The 14705-nt window shown below is 34.8% G+C and overlaps 1 protein-coding gene and 1 non-coding gene across 2 annotated transcripts; both read right to left on the bottom strand.

The window, feature by feature from the left end:
* Positions 1 to 1836: 1836 nt before the first annotated feature.
* LOC144959651 (small ribosomal subunit protein eS19-like) lies at positions 1837 to 10808 on the bottom strand. Its single transcript, XM_078892321.1, has 6 exons — positions 10694 to 10808; positions 9986 to 10065; positions 5651 to 5751; positions 4697 to 4765; positions 4044 to 4161; positions 1837 to 1958 (listed from the first exon to the last, which is right to left on the bottom strand). The coding sequence occupies exons 2-6, from the start codon at positions 10063 to 10065 to the stop codon at positions 1853 to 1855; spliced, it is 474 nt and encodes a 157-aa protein (XP_078748447.1). The 5' UTR covers positions 10694 to 10808; the 3' UTR covers positions 1837 to 1852.
* A 1840-nt stretch (positions 10809 to 12648) lies between these two features.
* LOC144960191 (5S ribosomal RNA) lies at positions 12649 to 12767 on the bottom strand. The gene has a single exon (XR_013642782.1). It is a non-coding gene; the product is annotated as a 5S ribosomal RNA (ribosomal RNA).
* Between the last annotated feature and the right edge of the window lie 1938 nt (positions 12768 to 14705).

Genomic DNA, 14705 nt, shown 5'->3' with positions numbered 1-14705 from the left:
CACTTTTTGATCGATCCCGGCAAATTCGCCTGCCACACAGCGGTAGTTTGGGATACCTAGATGTAGATTCCAATAGCACGATACCAGCCTACTTAGTTTGAGATCTCCTAAAAGTCTCACCCAGTCACCAGCAAAGATCCCACTAATAAAAATACACTCAAATGTTTACAAATCATACGTTTTAAAAAAAATAATACAGTAAAATTACTTTAAACCGAAAGAAGCTAAACCGAAAAATACCTTAAACCGCAAAGAATTTAATAAATTGTACTAGTTTCTTCATTATCTTTGTACTAATTCTTACGATGAACCGAAATACTTCTAAGGACTTTGTTTAAACCGAAACAACTTGAGAGCACCTTCCCTTTTTCTCTATTTTTCTTCAAAAATTCGGGAAGGTGGCCCCACATAATAATGCCCGGCGATATTAAAACAAAGAGTGTAAGTATAAGATGAGGGTGAGGGATGGGGGGTAGACAAACACTTCAATCACTGCCCTTGGGTTTGGCCAGCACCACGATCGCAGACTGGAAAAGGAAGACAAAATATGGGTGACTGGCAGGCGAAAAATGAGGAAAGAGGGAGAGTTGGGGTGGAGAATCACGCAAGCGAGATGTTCTCGCTCGTGTATAGATGCTTTGGAACTGACTGGATTTTCAACACGACAATAAGGAGGGGAGTGGTAGACAACTTACCATTGACATGCCATTTCATTTCCACTTTGATTGATTGTGTGTGTGAGATTTAATTAGGCCTTTGAACCTAATGGCTTTTCAACAAAAGAGGGGTGTATAGTAGACAGCTTAGCATTGACACGCCTTTTCATTTCCATTTCACTTCACCTCTGAGTAGCTGCGCATCATTCATTATCAATTATCGCACAAGAACTTTCGATCTAATTTTAGCTTTACATTTTACTAAAAGATGTCTAAAAGAAAACACTGTGCTTACACGTTGGAGTTTAAAATCAAAATACTATGTGAAGTCGATGAAAAAACAGTTGATCAAGACGGAGATATGTAAACAACATGGCATCCCGAACTCAACTCTTTCAACAATTTTGAATTGAAAACGAAAACCCCCAAAAATATTTTTAAAACACACCAAAAAAATAAAAAATAAAATAAAATAATAAAATTAAAAAATAATAATTTTTAAAATAGTTACGAAGATGGCTTTTATTCAACAACTACATTTAAGGGGAAACCCATGATACGATTAAATGAGCAAATTTCTTAAATAGTTACTACCCTTGAAAAACATCACAAAACAGGAACTTGCTTTAAACCAAAATGGTTTAGAAGGTCCCCAAAATTTCGGTTTAAAGTAATTCTACTGTAAATACATAACAGAGAGATGATTTACAAGGTAAAAAATATCTCCCAAAACTACAACTATACATTCGAATGTTTCCATCTCAGCCAAGAACTCCGGCCAGGGTCAGGACAAAACCAAGTAATCTCAATCCAAGACAAAGTACAGGGGGATAGAAGACACAGCAAGTACCCCCCTGCCTGCTATGGGAGGTCAGGAACCCCACCCAGAAAGTTTTCTGGCACAGCTGACGAAATTATCACACAAGTTAGGAAATGGAATGGGGCAAGGCAACAGGTATGCAATAAATTTTCCAAGTTACCTCCCTGTTGGCAAGCATTATCCTCCACCCCACCCCCTTTTTTTTAAAAAACCATTATCCATATTCTTGAAAATCGAAATCTTGGACACAACAGTGGAAGGAAGATTAAAAATAGGGAATAATCCCGCCAAAAGAGGAAGAGTTGGCAGGAATGAGATATGGAATAAACAACTTGTAAAAACTGAAAACCAGTCCAAATGTTACATATCAATGAGTTTATTTCTTCATTCTCTGAGCCCTGAGAGCCTTCCTTTTGGTCTTAACAACTTGGGCAGCAATTCTCTCCATGTCACGACGACCGGCTTGAGACAGGCGACGAGCACTGGGGAGATTAAAGATATAAAATAATTATGACTAAAAAGAGGGATGATAGTGTGTCTGGAAAATATAATACTTTAAAAATCGTGAAAATACAGTCCATGTCACTTTAACAGACGTGCTTGAGTTTGTAGTAGAAATAATCCAAAGATTTCAAGCCATTTTCCTTGGCCGGTTAATCATGATTGCACAACACCACACGATGTTGCTCAATCATTACACGCAGTTGTGGTGTTTGTATGTTATTAGACAATTAGCGTGAATGAACCCGAAATGTGCCTAATGATGGCATGGTTGGGCTGTAGCAGGAAATTCTGAGAAATCCAGAATGAGAACAATTAGAAATTTCCAGATGTCGCATAACACATGACCACATCTTATTCACAAAGGGGACTAAACAATTTGTCAACGGATTGGCGTGAGCTAAGTCTGCTACATTACCGTCTTTGTCATGCAAAATTTTTAAGTTGGAAGAATAAAAGACGATGAATGTACTGTTATTTAAAAAGTGAATCAAATTAATCTAATATCGTTACTGTCAACTTTCTCATTGTTAAATTTATTCCATAACAATTATAGAACTTTAAATTCATAAGCATAAAAACAAACAGCAAAATAATCCTATAATTACTAATATGCCCTATTAAAAAGGTTATCGATTGAGCATAGCAAAACTAAAAATCGAAACATTAAAAAATTAAGTACTGGGGAGCTTTAGTATAGCACAAGTGAAATCCACGATATGTGATTTAAGATGAAACAATGCATGGATCACACTATGGTCATTTGACTTTTGACAAAAGCAAGACTTAACTGCATGGTACCTCTTTCATTGAATCCCCCGAATAAAGTGAAAAAAAAAAATAAAATAAAAACATGAACACTATGAACTCTACAAGGAGTTAACTTTGAAATCCCCGTGCACCCTAGCCCGAAAAAATGTGTACAATGGAGAGCCAAATGAGCAAGATTTTGAAAAAATGCCCACACTCCAGCAAAAACTACACCAATACTAGCGCTAAAATGATAGGCTATTAGATCATTTAGACCTGTAAATGAGCTCTATAAAAATTGACTGAGACTCCCAAGACTGAGACTGAAACTGCGCCTCACTGAAACTCTTCGTTTCGTATCAGCAAGCTCACTTGAGCAAAACAGGCGCAGAAAACTACTTTACGTGGGAATTCATTAGGCTACTTACAATTGTTTCTTACAATTAGGTACCCACAGCAGTTTGTTTACAACGTGAGGCAATCGAGATGTGCTTGTAGCAATCATATAACTTTCGATTTGAAGGTGTCTTCATAACGCACTTCTAGCATTCGCATTAAACTTAATAATACTTTTTGGTTCTGCCAAGTAAATGTGGTCAATTTTGGCTTAGACGAAACAGTGAAAATTATTACTCGGCGGCTCAGTTAAAATTGGCTACCATTGGGGTCACGACAGGTTTGGAAAGTGAAAAGACAATTTGACGAAGGCTGTGTGAAAATACACTGGGGTGTGTTCCGACACGGCAATTCTAAGAATCGTCACTTAGCCGTGGCAATATATCCATCATAATCGTAAATATAAACGTCCCTTGAGCTATGCGTAGCTCTGTGGAACATTCCTAATTACTTCACGGTCATTCGACTACGATTTATGAATTCTTTTTCTTCTTCATTTCTTCCTTTCCTTTTTAAAAATATTTGAATTTGACGAATTGACTAATTTCAGTTAATTGACTGAGAATTTACAGGTCTAGATCATACAAGCAAGTATAATATTTAAATTAACAAACTTACTCTTCATAGACTTTATAAATAGTATTGACACCCAGAATCTATGCATAATTCTGATATAACCCTGCCAAACAATACATTGAACTCCCTATATGAACATATTGGTCAAGAAACAGATTGAAATATATATACTAAAAGAGTATGACAGTTGAAAATGCTTAAATCATAGAAATTTAACAACGAGTACAATCTTCAACAAAATGCGTGCAATGAACTAAAATGAGCAAGAATATACAATTTTTTTTGTAAGGTTGGCAACACCAAATTATGCACACACAACAGCAGAATGAAGAAAAGATTCTTACCCATTATCTTCAACTTTTTCAACCATTTTCAAGACTTCAAGCTGTTGCAGAACTTTACGAAGTACTGCACCAGACGAATCACATTTGTGGCTAGGGGCGACACCTCGATGTTTTTTACCTGTAAATGAAAATGATATACAACCCTTAAAAAATTTGTAATGTATTTAAAATATGCCATAGACTAAAACAGTTAATGCACAACATAATAATAAGTGCAGACTATAAAAGCTGGAAAACAGAGCAACTGGACTCAAATTTGCTTTTTACACCACTCTCAATAGCTTTGAGTTCAGCAGAATAATTGACAAAATCCACTTGAAATTGAGGAAAATGAAAACTTAAGATTTCAAGGAAATGGCAGTGATGACTCTGAGAATCATGAGATGACAAAATTTGTAAGCAAAAGCCCTTCACAAATAAAATATGAGCATTTATATAGCACACTTCCAGTATGTTTGGACCGATATATAATACAAACTAGATTTAGAACCTTTTCTGTTTTTTGTTCTAATTTGCTTGTCAAAAAAGCATAACCATGGGGCATGCAAGGGTCATTTCCATACATATAAACAATCAAACTTTTTTTTTTTAAGCTTTTCTCTAATTGCCAAATTGGGACAGTCAACAGGAATCATATCAAACAAATTGCTTACCTCCGTATACTCTCTTGAGTATCTTTACACCAGTTGGACGTTTGACGTACAAATACCTGGCCACAGAAGCTGAAGATGTAGAGACATTAAAATGGGTTAAACTGTGATCAAACATCAGAACAATAATAGAAGACCCTGCAAAATATTGTCGCAATTGTCATGCGCAAAGCCATATCTGTCTCATACGGAACACTGGTGTTTACCTTAGTCAACTCTTTATTCTTTATATATAAATTTTTTTTTTTTTAAATCATAGTTTTGCAATTCTTGTTATTATAGAGGTCGCAATGATAAAAGTAGTCATCTCAAGTAAAATGGAGGTCCATGAATCAGGACAGAAGATGACTAACACTGGGAGCAGCGGGGGTTTTTTTCCCTCCTATATCTAGAATACTACAAAAATTAAACTTACCCCCCCCCCCCCTCTCACCCTGACAAGGCACGAGTGAAGAGAGCTGATTTCAATCAATCAAAGAGAAAGTTTTAACTACGCGTGTGTATTGTGTAAAACTTTATAATCTAACACACACACACAAGGAACAATAGAGGATAATTGACATTTATTAAACTCTTCGTTAATCGACTGACACTAGGTGACTGAAGTCCTACCTAAGGTTTCACAGTGATGATCAGCAATACCAATGATTCAGGGTTGCCAATTCAGGAGGCAAATATTTACCAAAGTTTAAAGCACACATATAGTCTAGCCCTTTCTGAGTGTTAAACTCTGGTATTTTTGGGTTTTTATTACTATTAACATATAGGAAATAAATCAGGACCAGAGGTCAATGTCGCTATCCAGAGGTACTGTATTTCAAATGAAATCAAAACGGACTTGCCTAGCAACATGCATTCAGAGGTGAAAGTTGGCAGGAACGATTTTTCCTGCAAGAGTAGGCCATAAATAGAGTAATTACTGTAGCACTTGTGGCATATGTAGATAATGATATATACCTGCTCTATGGTAAAACCAATCATCACTAGAAGGGGCTTGTTCTTTAAAACAACCAGTCTTGACAATATCCACCCAATCAGGCAAGGTCATTTTGCCGGTCCTGAAATAAAGATAAAAGATTATATCATATGACCACAAGATGAAATTTCTAACCCCTTTGTCCATGAAGATCTGGGTTGCTCATCTGTGACAAATGGCCATGACCAAAGTGGTTTGCAGCCAATCCAACAGGTAGCAAGCAACTTACTATCCAATACAACAGACACAAATATAATTGACAACAACAATAATATTAACTAGGGACACGCAAGTAACATTGGCTCTCGCGAAAACAAAACAAAAAACAACAAACACCAACCCAACTGTTGACCACCATATTAAAAAAATTATATATGACAGATAGACTTTTAAATAGTTTTACTTCTGAATGTCTGAAAATGTTACCCATCACAGCAAAAAGTGAATATGTTAATCACAGACCACATGCTGAAGCAGGTATTTTGTTTAGCATTGCTTGTAGACTGGAATAAATATAATATTTTATCCAGAGCTGTACAATGCAACTCACTAGATCATATACAACAAAAACGATAGGAGTATTGGCATCACGAATATCAAATAAACTCATGAATAAATAGAGGTAAATAAAATAAAAAATCCAAACTTTCAAACCGACCTAATAAATAGAAAAATCTGAAGATTTTTAATACATCAATATACATGCACATCTTGTCCGTAAGTACTATATTCCCTTTCCAAAGCTGTTATAATCATTATTGTACAAGTTATCATAAAAATGTCACCTATCATTGCAATGAGCGAATATGATAAACATATCCATGTGATGCAATAGGCATTTTATATAGCATTGCTTGTAGACTGGAATAAATATAATATTTTATCCAGAGCTGTACAATGCAACTCACTCTATCATATACAACAAAAACGATAGGAGTATTGACATCACACGATTCAAATAAAATCATGAATAAAAAGGAATAAATAAAGCAAAGTAAATAAAATTAAAAATCAAAATTTTCAAACTGACCTAAATAGAAATATCTGTTCCAATTATCTGTATAATTAATATACAGTAGAATTACTTTAAACCGAAATTTTGGGGACCTTCTAAACCATTTTGGTTTAAAGTAAGTTCCCGTGTTGCAATGTTTTTCAAGGGTAGTAACTATTTAAGGAATTTGCTCATTTAATCGTATCATGGGTTTCCCGTTTAAATGGAGTTGTTGAATAAATGCCGTCTTCGTAACCATTTATTTAAAACAATATTTTTTTTTTTTTTTTAAATATTTTTGGGGTTTTCGTTTTCAATTCAAAATTGTTGAAAGAGTTCAGTTCGGGATGCCATGTACATATCTCCGTCTTGATCAACTTTTTTTTCATCGACTTCACATAGTATTTTGATTTTAAACTCAAACGTGTAAGCACAGTGCTTTCTTTTAGACAACTTTTAGTAAAATGCAAAGCTAAAATAAGATCGAAAGTTCTTGTGCGATAATTGATAATGAATGATGCGCAGCTACTCAGAGGTGAAGTGAAATGGAAATGAAAAGGCATGTTGTCAATGCTAAGCTGTCTACTACACATCCCTCTTTTGTTGAAAAGCCATTTCATTAGGTTCAAAGGCCTAATTACATAGAACCACACACACACACATTTAAACAATGAAGTGGAAATGAAATGGCATTTCAATGGTAAGTTGTCTACCCCCTCCTTATTGTCGTGTTGAAAATCCAGTCAGTTCCAAAGCATCAACACACGAGCGAGAAGAACATCTCGCTTGCGTTATTCTACACCCCAACTCCCCCTCTTTCCTCATTTTTTCGCCTGTCAGTCACCCGCTGTCTTCCTTTTCCAGTCTGTGCGATTGTGGTGTTGGCCAAGCCCAAGTGCAGTGATTGAAGTGTTTGCCTCCCCCCCCCCCCCCCCCAATCACCCTCACCTTATACTTACACTCTGTTTAATATCGCCGGGCATTATTACGTGTGGCCTCCTTCCCGAATTTTTGAAGAAAAATATAGAGAGAAAAAAGGAAGGTGCTCTCCTCAAGTTGTTTCGGTTTATATAAAGTCCTGCTTAGAAGTAGTTCGGTTCATCGTAAGAATTAGTACAAAGATAATGAAGAAACTCGTACAATTTATTAAATTCTTTGCGGTTTAAGGTATTTTTTCGGTTTAGCTTCTTTCGGTTTAAAGTAATTTTACTGTATTTAATATTTTCAAGAACAATGCATGTTATCTACAGAATCATAAAGTTGCAAGTTCCTATTCTTAAGATATAAACAGTAATGAACAAACATTAAAATAACACTGAAAGAGAACAAAATAGGGTATGTTTGGAGCTCAAAACCCAATAACAAAAACAAAGAGACCAATAACTAACATCAACACATCAATATACATGCACATCTTGTCCGTAAGTACTATATTCCCTTTCCAAAGCTGTTATAGTCATTATTGTACAAGTTATCATAAAAATGTCACCTATCATTGCAATGAGCGAATATGATAAACATATCCATGTGATGCAATAGGCATTTTATATAGCACTGCTTGTAGACTGGAATAAATATATCATTTCATCCAGAGCTGTACAATGCTGGACACAAAAACAAAATAAGTACAATTTTTTTTTGTAAACACACAAAAAAAATATAAGGATCAGTCAAAGCAGTAAAAAACATTTAAATTTTGTGATGTACAAAAGAAATCAAGAGTATAAAATTGTTGGTTACTTCATAACGAATGTGACAATTTTCAAGCAGGGTACAAATAATCCATCAAACTCAGGTGTGAAATAGAGAATGGCAATTTGATATTGAAAGACAGTTAAAAAAAAAGGATCACCCTACTTGTGACTTAATTATGGAACAGAAACTTGTTTGGGTCCAACAGTCATTTGGAAGAGTCAAAATAAGTCACTGTTACATGCCAAGGCAATACTTGAATATGATAAACATATCCAGATGCAATAGCAGGTATTTCATTTAGCACTGCTTGTAGACTGGAATAAATATAAAATTTTATCCAGAGCTGAACAATGCAGGTCATATAAGCGTGAAATATGAGGTACGAACCTTTTCAAAGTTTTTTTTAAAGAGAGAAAACACAGCATAAATACTGTAATTCTTACTCTTAGAAGAGATACACTTTGGTTAAAAAAAAAAAGTAAAAATCTCTTCAGCCAATTAAAACCTATCATACCACTAGCCTCTAATTTTTTTTTTTAATTACAATTGCAGTGATATTTTGTTTTTTTTTTAAACCAGACAATCAGTGGATAAGATATGACACTCAGACTGAAAAATAAATCTTTGTTATTATGTCTTATTCAAAGTAAAATACTAGCCTATGTGATTAATGGGCGAGTTTTGAGAGTTCAAGTTAAAATTTAGTGGCGACCACTGTTTCAATTTCAGAATTGGCCTCCAAGCCTAAATTGACATTTGAATTTGGAATTTTTATTTAGGGTGGAGTTTTTAAGTGCCTCCTCCGCTGGCGGTGCAGGTTGTTAACACACTATTTTTATGCACCGCCATTGGGGCTGTAAACACGTCGAGTAAAAATAGATCCACCGAAAAAGAAAAAAAAGAGGCGTCTCATTATATTTTCTGTGATTAGACCCATGAGATTTAATTTAGATGGTAGTTTAGCATGCAACTTAGTGACTACCAGTGTACATTGAACAATGATAGTAAGTAAATAATAATTTTAAAATATCAAAGGTAATAAGAATCATGGCACATGAACACTGATCACAATGACCAAAATAAATATATAGGCCTAAACAATTTTGAAAAAGTTTTTTTAAAAAACAATTACAAATAACAATAAAACAAAGAAAAAACAGACGTGGGTGGTGACTTTAATAAATATGATAAATTACATGTACCCAACAACAAAAAGATTTACTAATATCAGATTATCTTACCATCCATTGTTCCTTAATTTATCCAAGATACTAAATTAGCCCTGATTCAATTTCAAATTGAAATATAATTATCAACACCATTCGATATGGTAATTCCCCCCGGAAAAAAAAAAGTTAAAGGATAACTTTTCTCCTGACTGAATGTCAATTAATATCATTAGAATTGTGTTGAAACTTGAAAAACTCTTCTTATAATGTAGATTTCATCAAGGAGCCAATTCAAATTCATGAGCTCAAAACGACGAATTCGGTATTCTTCTACTTTTACTTTTAATTATAATAATGATGTCTCGAATTTGAATTCTAAAATCTAAATCCTTGAGACCGAGTGCTACCTGTCCAATGAGCATTGATTCAATTGACAATAATGTAGTCCATTTACTTACTTCTTCAGGAAGAGGGCAAGGGCATCATTGAACTCACCAGGTTCAACATCACTCACGTTGTAACTGAACCTCGCCTGCATCTGTTGAAGTTGAAACAATCATAATCAGAAATCATGAAGAAAAATAAGTTTCTAAGCTATGGAGATCATAAGGATATCATAATGGCCCCGATCATCATAGGTATATATTTCTTGGCCTTAGTTTTGTGCATTATCTATCGTGGTGAATGAAAGAGAAAGCAAACAATGATAAAGACAAAGACAGGTCGCCACTGACACTGCTTTAGCTTTCCTTCACCAACAGGATTTTCGGACCGGCATTTTCATTCCCCCTTCTACTTCTTGGCTTTGGGACTCGGGACTGACCACTCATCCATACTCATGTCCATATTCCGATGTCATTTTTTAAAAAATGAAATTTAATATAAGCAAACGTTTCCTCTTAATTAATCGAACTGATATCATGGTTAAATATTGGCAAAAGAGCAAACACTTCCAACTTGCTACCTTAGTTTCGATTTGTCTTACAACCAAAACAAACTTAGTGGACCTACCCTCAGAATAAAGAGCTGTAGAATAAGAATTTACAGATCGAGATCCAAATTTCAGAATTGAGATAAATCATAAAACATTAATCTTTACGTTGAAACTATAATGGTAATTTTTTAGATGAAAACGTAAGCGATGTAAGTAAATGGAAATACCCTACCTTGGCTTTACAGGTTATACACAAAATGTAAACAGCGGAAAAGGAAGTTCAAGGCAGACCGAGCTACCGACATTGAAGATGGAGCTGTCTAAAATTATTAATTCACACGAGGCATACAGGGTTGCCAGATTATTTTTCAACAAAATGCCAGGGGAAGACTCAAAAAATGCCAAAACACTCAAAAAGATGCCAAAGTCTGTTGACTCCCACCCCCACTAAGAAAACTACTCACTTTTGATAGACAATTTACTATCATATCCTGGTGGCTTGCGTGTTTTCTTTCTTTTTCTTTTTTTTTTTTTTTTTTTTTTTTTTTTTTTTTTTTGAATTATACTAAATTTCCTGTTGGGGTAATTATTTACCTACTGACTACTAAGTGGAGTGCTAAACCACTACACCACGGTTGGATTTTAAGAATGAAAAAGAAATGTGAAGATGTTTGTTTTTACGCGTTTAGAAATAAATAAGAAAAGGTGTCATTTGAAGTATAATATACAAGAAAAGAAAATGCCAAATGAAAATGCCAAATGCCAAATGATTTTTCTAATGCCAAACGGTTTTCAAAAATGCCAGATTTTTGGAATCTGGCATTTAAAATGCCAAACTGGCAACCCTGGAGGCATATAGTAATGGAACAAATATTTTTTTAATGTTAATAAAACCAATTCAAATCGACTGTTATTTAAATTTTGTTGTTTTTTTTAGTAGTAGTAGATAGTTGTTGTTTTAGTAATAATAATAATAATAATAATAATAATAATAATAATAAAATAATAATAATGATAATAATAATAATGATAATAATAATAATGATAATAATAATAATAATGATAATAATAATAATAATAGTATAATAATAATAATAATAATAATAATAATAATAATAATAATAATAATAATAATAATATAATAATAATAATAATAATAATAACAATAATAATAACAGTAGTATTAGTAGTAGTAGTAGTAGTAGTAGTAGTAGTAGTAGTAGTAGTAGTAGTAGTAGTAGTAGTAGTAGTAGTAGTAGTAGTAGTAGTAGTAGTGTTAATAGTAGGGGGGGGGGCGGCGAGGTGATAAAGTGACGTGGGTGGGTGGGGGGGGGGGGGGGTGTAGGGGGGTGTTGAATGGGCCGTGCTCGAACGGCGGTCGAATCTCTGAGAAGGAAATACAAAAAATACCGAACGGTCCTAACTACTACTACTACTACTACTACTACTACTACTACTACTACTACTACTACTACTACTACTACTACTACTACTACTACTACCACCACTACTACTACTACTACTACTACTACTACTACTACTACTATTACTACTACTACTACTACTACTACTACTACTACTACTACTACTACTACTACTACTACTACTAATAATAATAATAATAATAATAATAATAATAATAATAATAATAATAATAATAATAATAATAATAATAATAATAATAATAATAATAATAATAATAATAATAATAATAATAATAATAATATACTTTATTCATCAAAAAAAAAAAGGAAATTCGTTTACAGACGTGGCATGCATCAAAATGTATAAACACAAAATTGAGAATCTATGGCGACAATGTATACATATATACATGCAAATGTACAAACATGTAAAAATATACAACCAAGAACCAATAGCAACACCTTTACTACTACTACTACTATTACTACTACTACTACTACTACTACTACTACTACTACTACTACTACTACTACTACTACTACTACTACTACTACTACTACTACTATTATTATTATTATTATATATTATTATTATTACTACTACTACTACTACTACTACTACTACTACTACTACTACTACTACTACTAAAAAAAAACAAAATTTAAATAACAATTTAAAAAAAAAAAACAAAAAAAAAACAAATAAAATTGTTAAAAATGTAATAAAATTGTAAAATAGATAAATTAAAAAAAAAAAAAAAGATGTCTACAACACGTGGGGTTCCCAAGCGGTCACCCATCTAAGTACTAACCACGCCTGACGTTGCTTGACTTCGGTGATCGAACGAGAACCGGTATTTTCAACGTAGTATGGTCGTAGACAACAAGTGTCGAAAATAGAATTTAATATAATATTAAAACACTATTGCTAATTTATGTAATGATGAAGATAGTTTAGAAATGTATAATATTGTTGGTTGAAATAGCGTGTTTTATTCGTCTGTTGCACAATTTGTCGTTACTAGAGAATTTAAAATGGCGATGGGCTATCTTGAAAGCGGCATGAGACACTTCACCGGAAGCGAGGACGAGAGACGCATGCGCAAAACCAGGATGACGTTCTCTCTGTAAGGGCATGTATGGAGACCACCATAGAATTAAACGAATGAGAATACGTACAAAGCCTAAAAAGTGTCCACCAATGAAAGCATTCAGCGCCATTTTATTGTCGGCTGAGAATGTAGTCATTACAGGGCACTCACTACCAGTGTGTGGTAGCCTTGAGTCATTACCATTCATTCGGTCTCTATGTCAACATAACGACACAAGAAAAACAACAAACAATATAAAAATCCACAATAAAATGTTTCAGAACTGTTGCGTATATTTATGGCACAATGAAGCTGTCAAAAAATGAAGTTAGAGAATGTGTGTAATCATGTATTATAATAACCTGAAATGTGTTTTCCAACCACCACATCATCTACTACTACAACCACCACCACAATATCATCACTAACACTACTACTACAACCACCAGCCCCACATCATTATCACTACCACTACTACTACACCACCACCAGCACATCATCATCACTACCACTACTACTACAATCACCACAACCACATCGTCATCACTACCACTACTACTGCAACCACCACCACCATATCATCATCATTACCACTACTACCACAACCACCACCACCACTACTACTACAACCACCACCACATCATCACTACCTCAACTACTACAACCACCACCACAATAGCATCACTACCACTACTACCACAACCACCAGCATCACATCATTATCACTACCACTACTGCACCACCATCAGCACATAATCATCAATACCACTATTACTACAACCACTACAACCACATCGTCATCACGACCACTACTACTACAACCACCACCATATCATTACCATTACCACTACTACTACAACCACCACTACCACCAAATCATTACCATTACCGCTACTACTACAACCACCACAACCACATCGTCATCACTACCACTACTACTGCACCACCACCAGCACATAATCATCACTACCACTACTACTACAACCACCACAACCACATCGTCATCACGACCACTACTACTACAACCATCACCATATCATTACCATTACCACTACTACTACAACCACCACTACCACCATATCATTACCATTACCATTACTACTACAACCACCACAACCACATCGTCATCACTACGACTACTACTGCAACCACCACTACCACCATATCATCACCATTACAACTACTACTACAACCACGACAACCACATCATCATCACTACCACTACTACTACAACCACCACCACATCATCATCACTATCACTACTACTACAACTACAACCACCACCACATTATCATCACTACCACTACTACTACTGCAACCACCACCACCACCATATCATCATCATTGAAATATTATTTTTTTTTTTAATTGAGCTTTATATAGTGCAATATCTACTAAATGTGCTCAAAGCGCTTTACAGGGGATCCCTGGTCAACATTTAACATGTAGGACGGGACATGACGCCTGTTAGGCGATATTACAATTTTTCGGACAAAGACAACTCTGTTAACGGCCAGGTACTCATTTTACACCTGAGTACGGTGAGAGAATGTGAGTAAAGAGCCTTTTCCAAGGACTCAACTATGCGCCGAGCGCGAGGCTCGAACCCAGGACCTTCCGATCCGAAAGCGAGTGTCATACTACTAGACCACATAGCCGCATCATTACCACTACTACTACAAACACCACCACCACATCATCATCACGACCACTACTACTACAACCACCA

The sequence above is a fragment of the Berghia stephanieae genome, chromosome 14, assembly GCF_034508935.2.
Source record: "Berghia stephanieae isolate SIO BIC M18660-M18661 chromosome 14, UCSD_Bste_1.3, whole genome shotgun sequence".
In the NCBI taxonomy this organism is placed as follows: domain Eukaryota; kingdom Metazoa; phylum Mollusca; class Gastropoda; order Nudibranchia; family Aeolidiidae; genus Berghia; species Berghia stephanieae.
This window is presented reverse-complemented; position numbering and strand designations above follow the sequence as displayed.

Excerpts from the sequence above, each read along its gene's own strand:
- LOC144959651 (XM_078892321.1), bottom strand. The coding sequence starts at position 10,065 with ATGCAGGCGAGGTTCAGTTACAACGTGAGTGATGTTGAACCTGGTGAG. Across the intron at positions 4,766-5,650 it reads TTGGTTTTACCATAGAGCAG|CTTCTGTGGCCAGGTATTTG; the intron begins GTATATATCATT and ends CTACATCTTCAG. Across the intron at positions 1,959-4,043 it reads GAAAAAGTTGAAGATAATGG|TGCTCGTCGCCTGTCTCAAG; the intron begins GTAAGAATCTTT and ends TAATCTCCCCAG.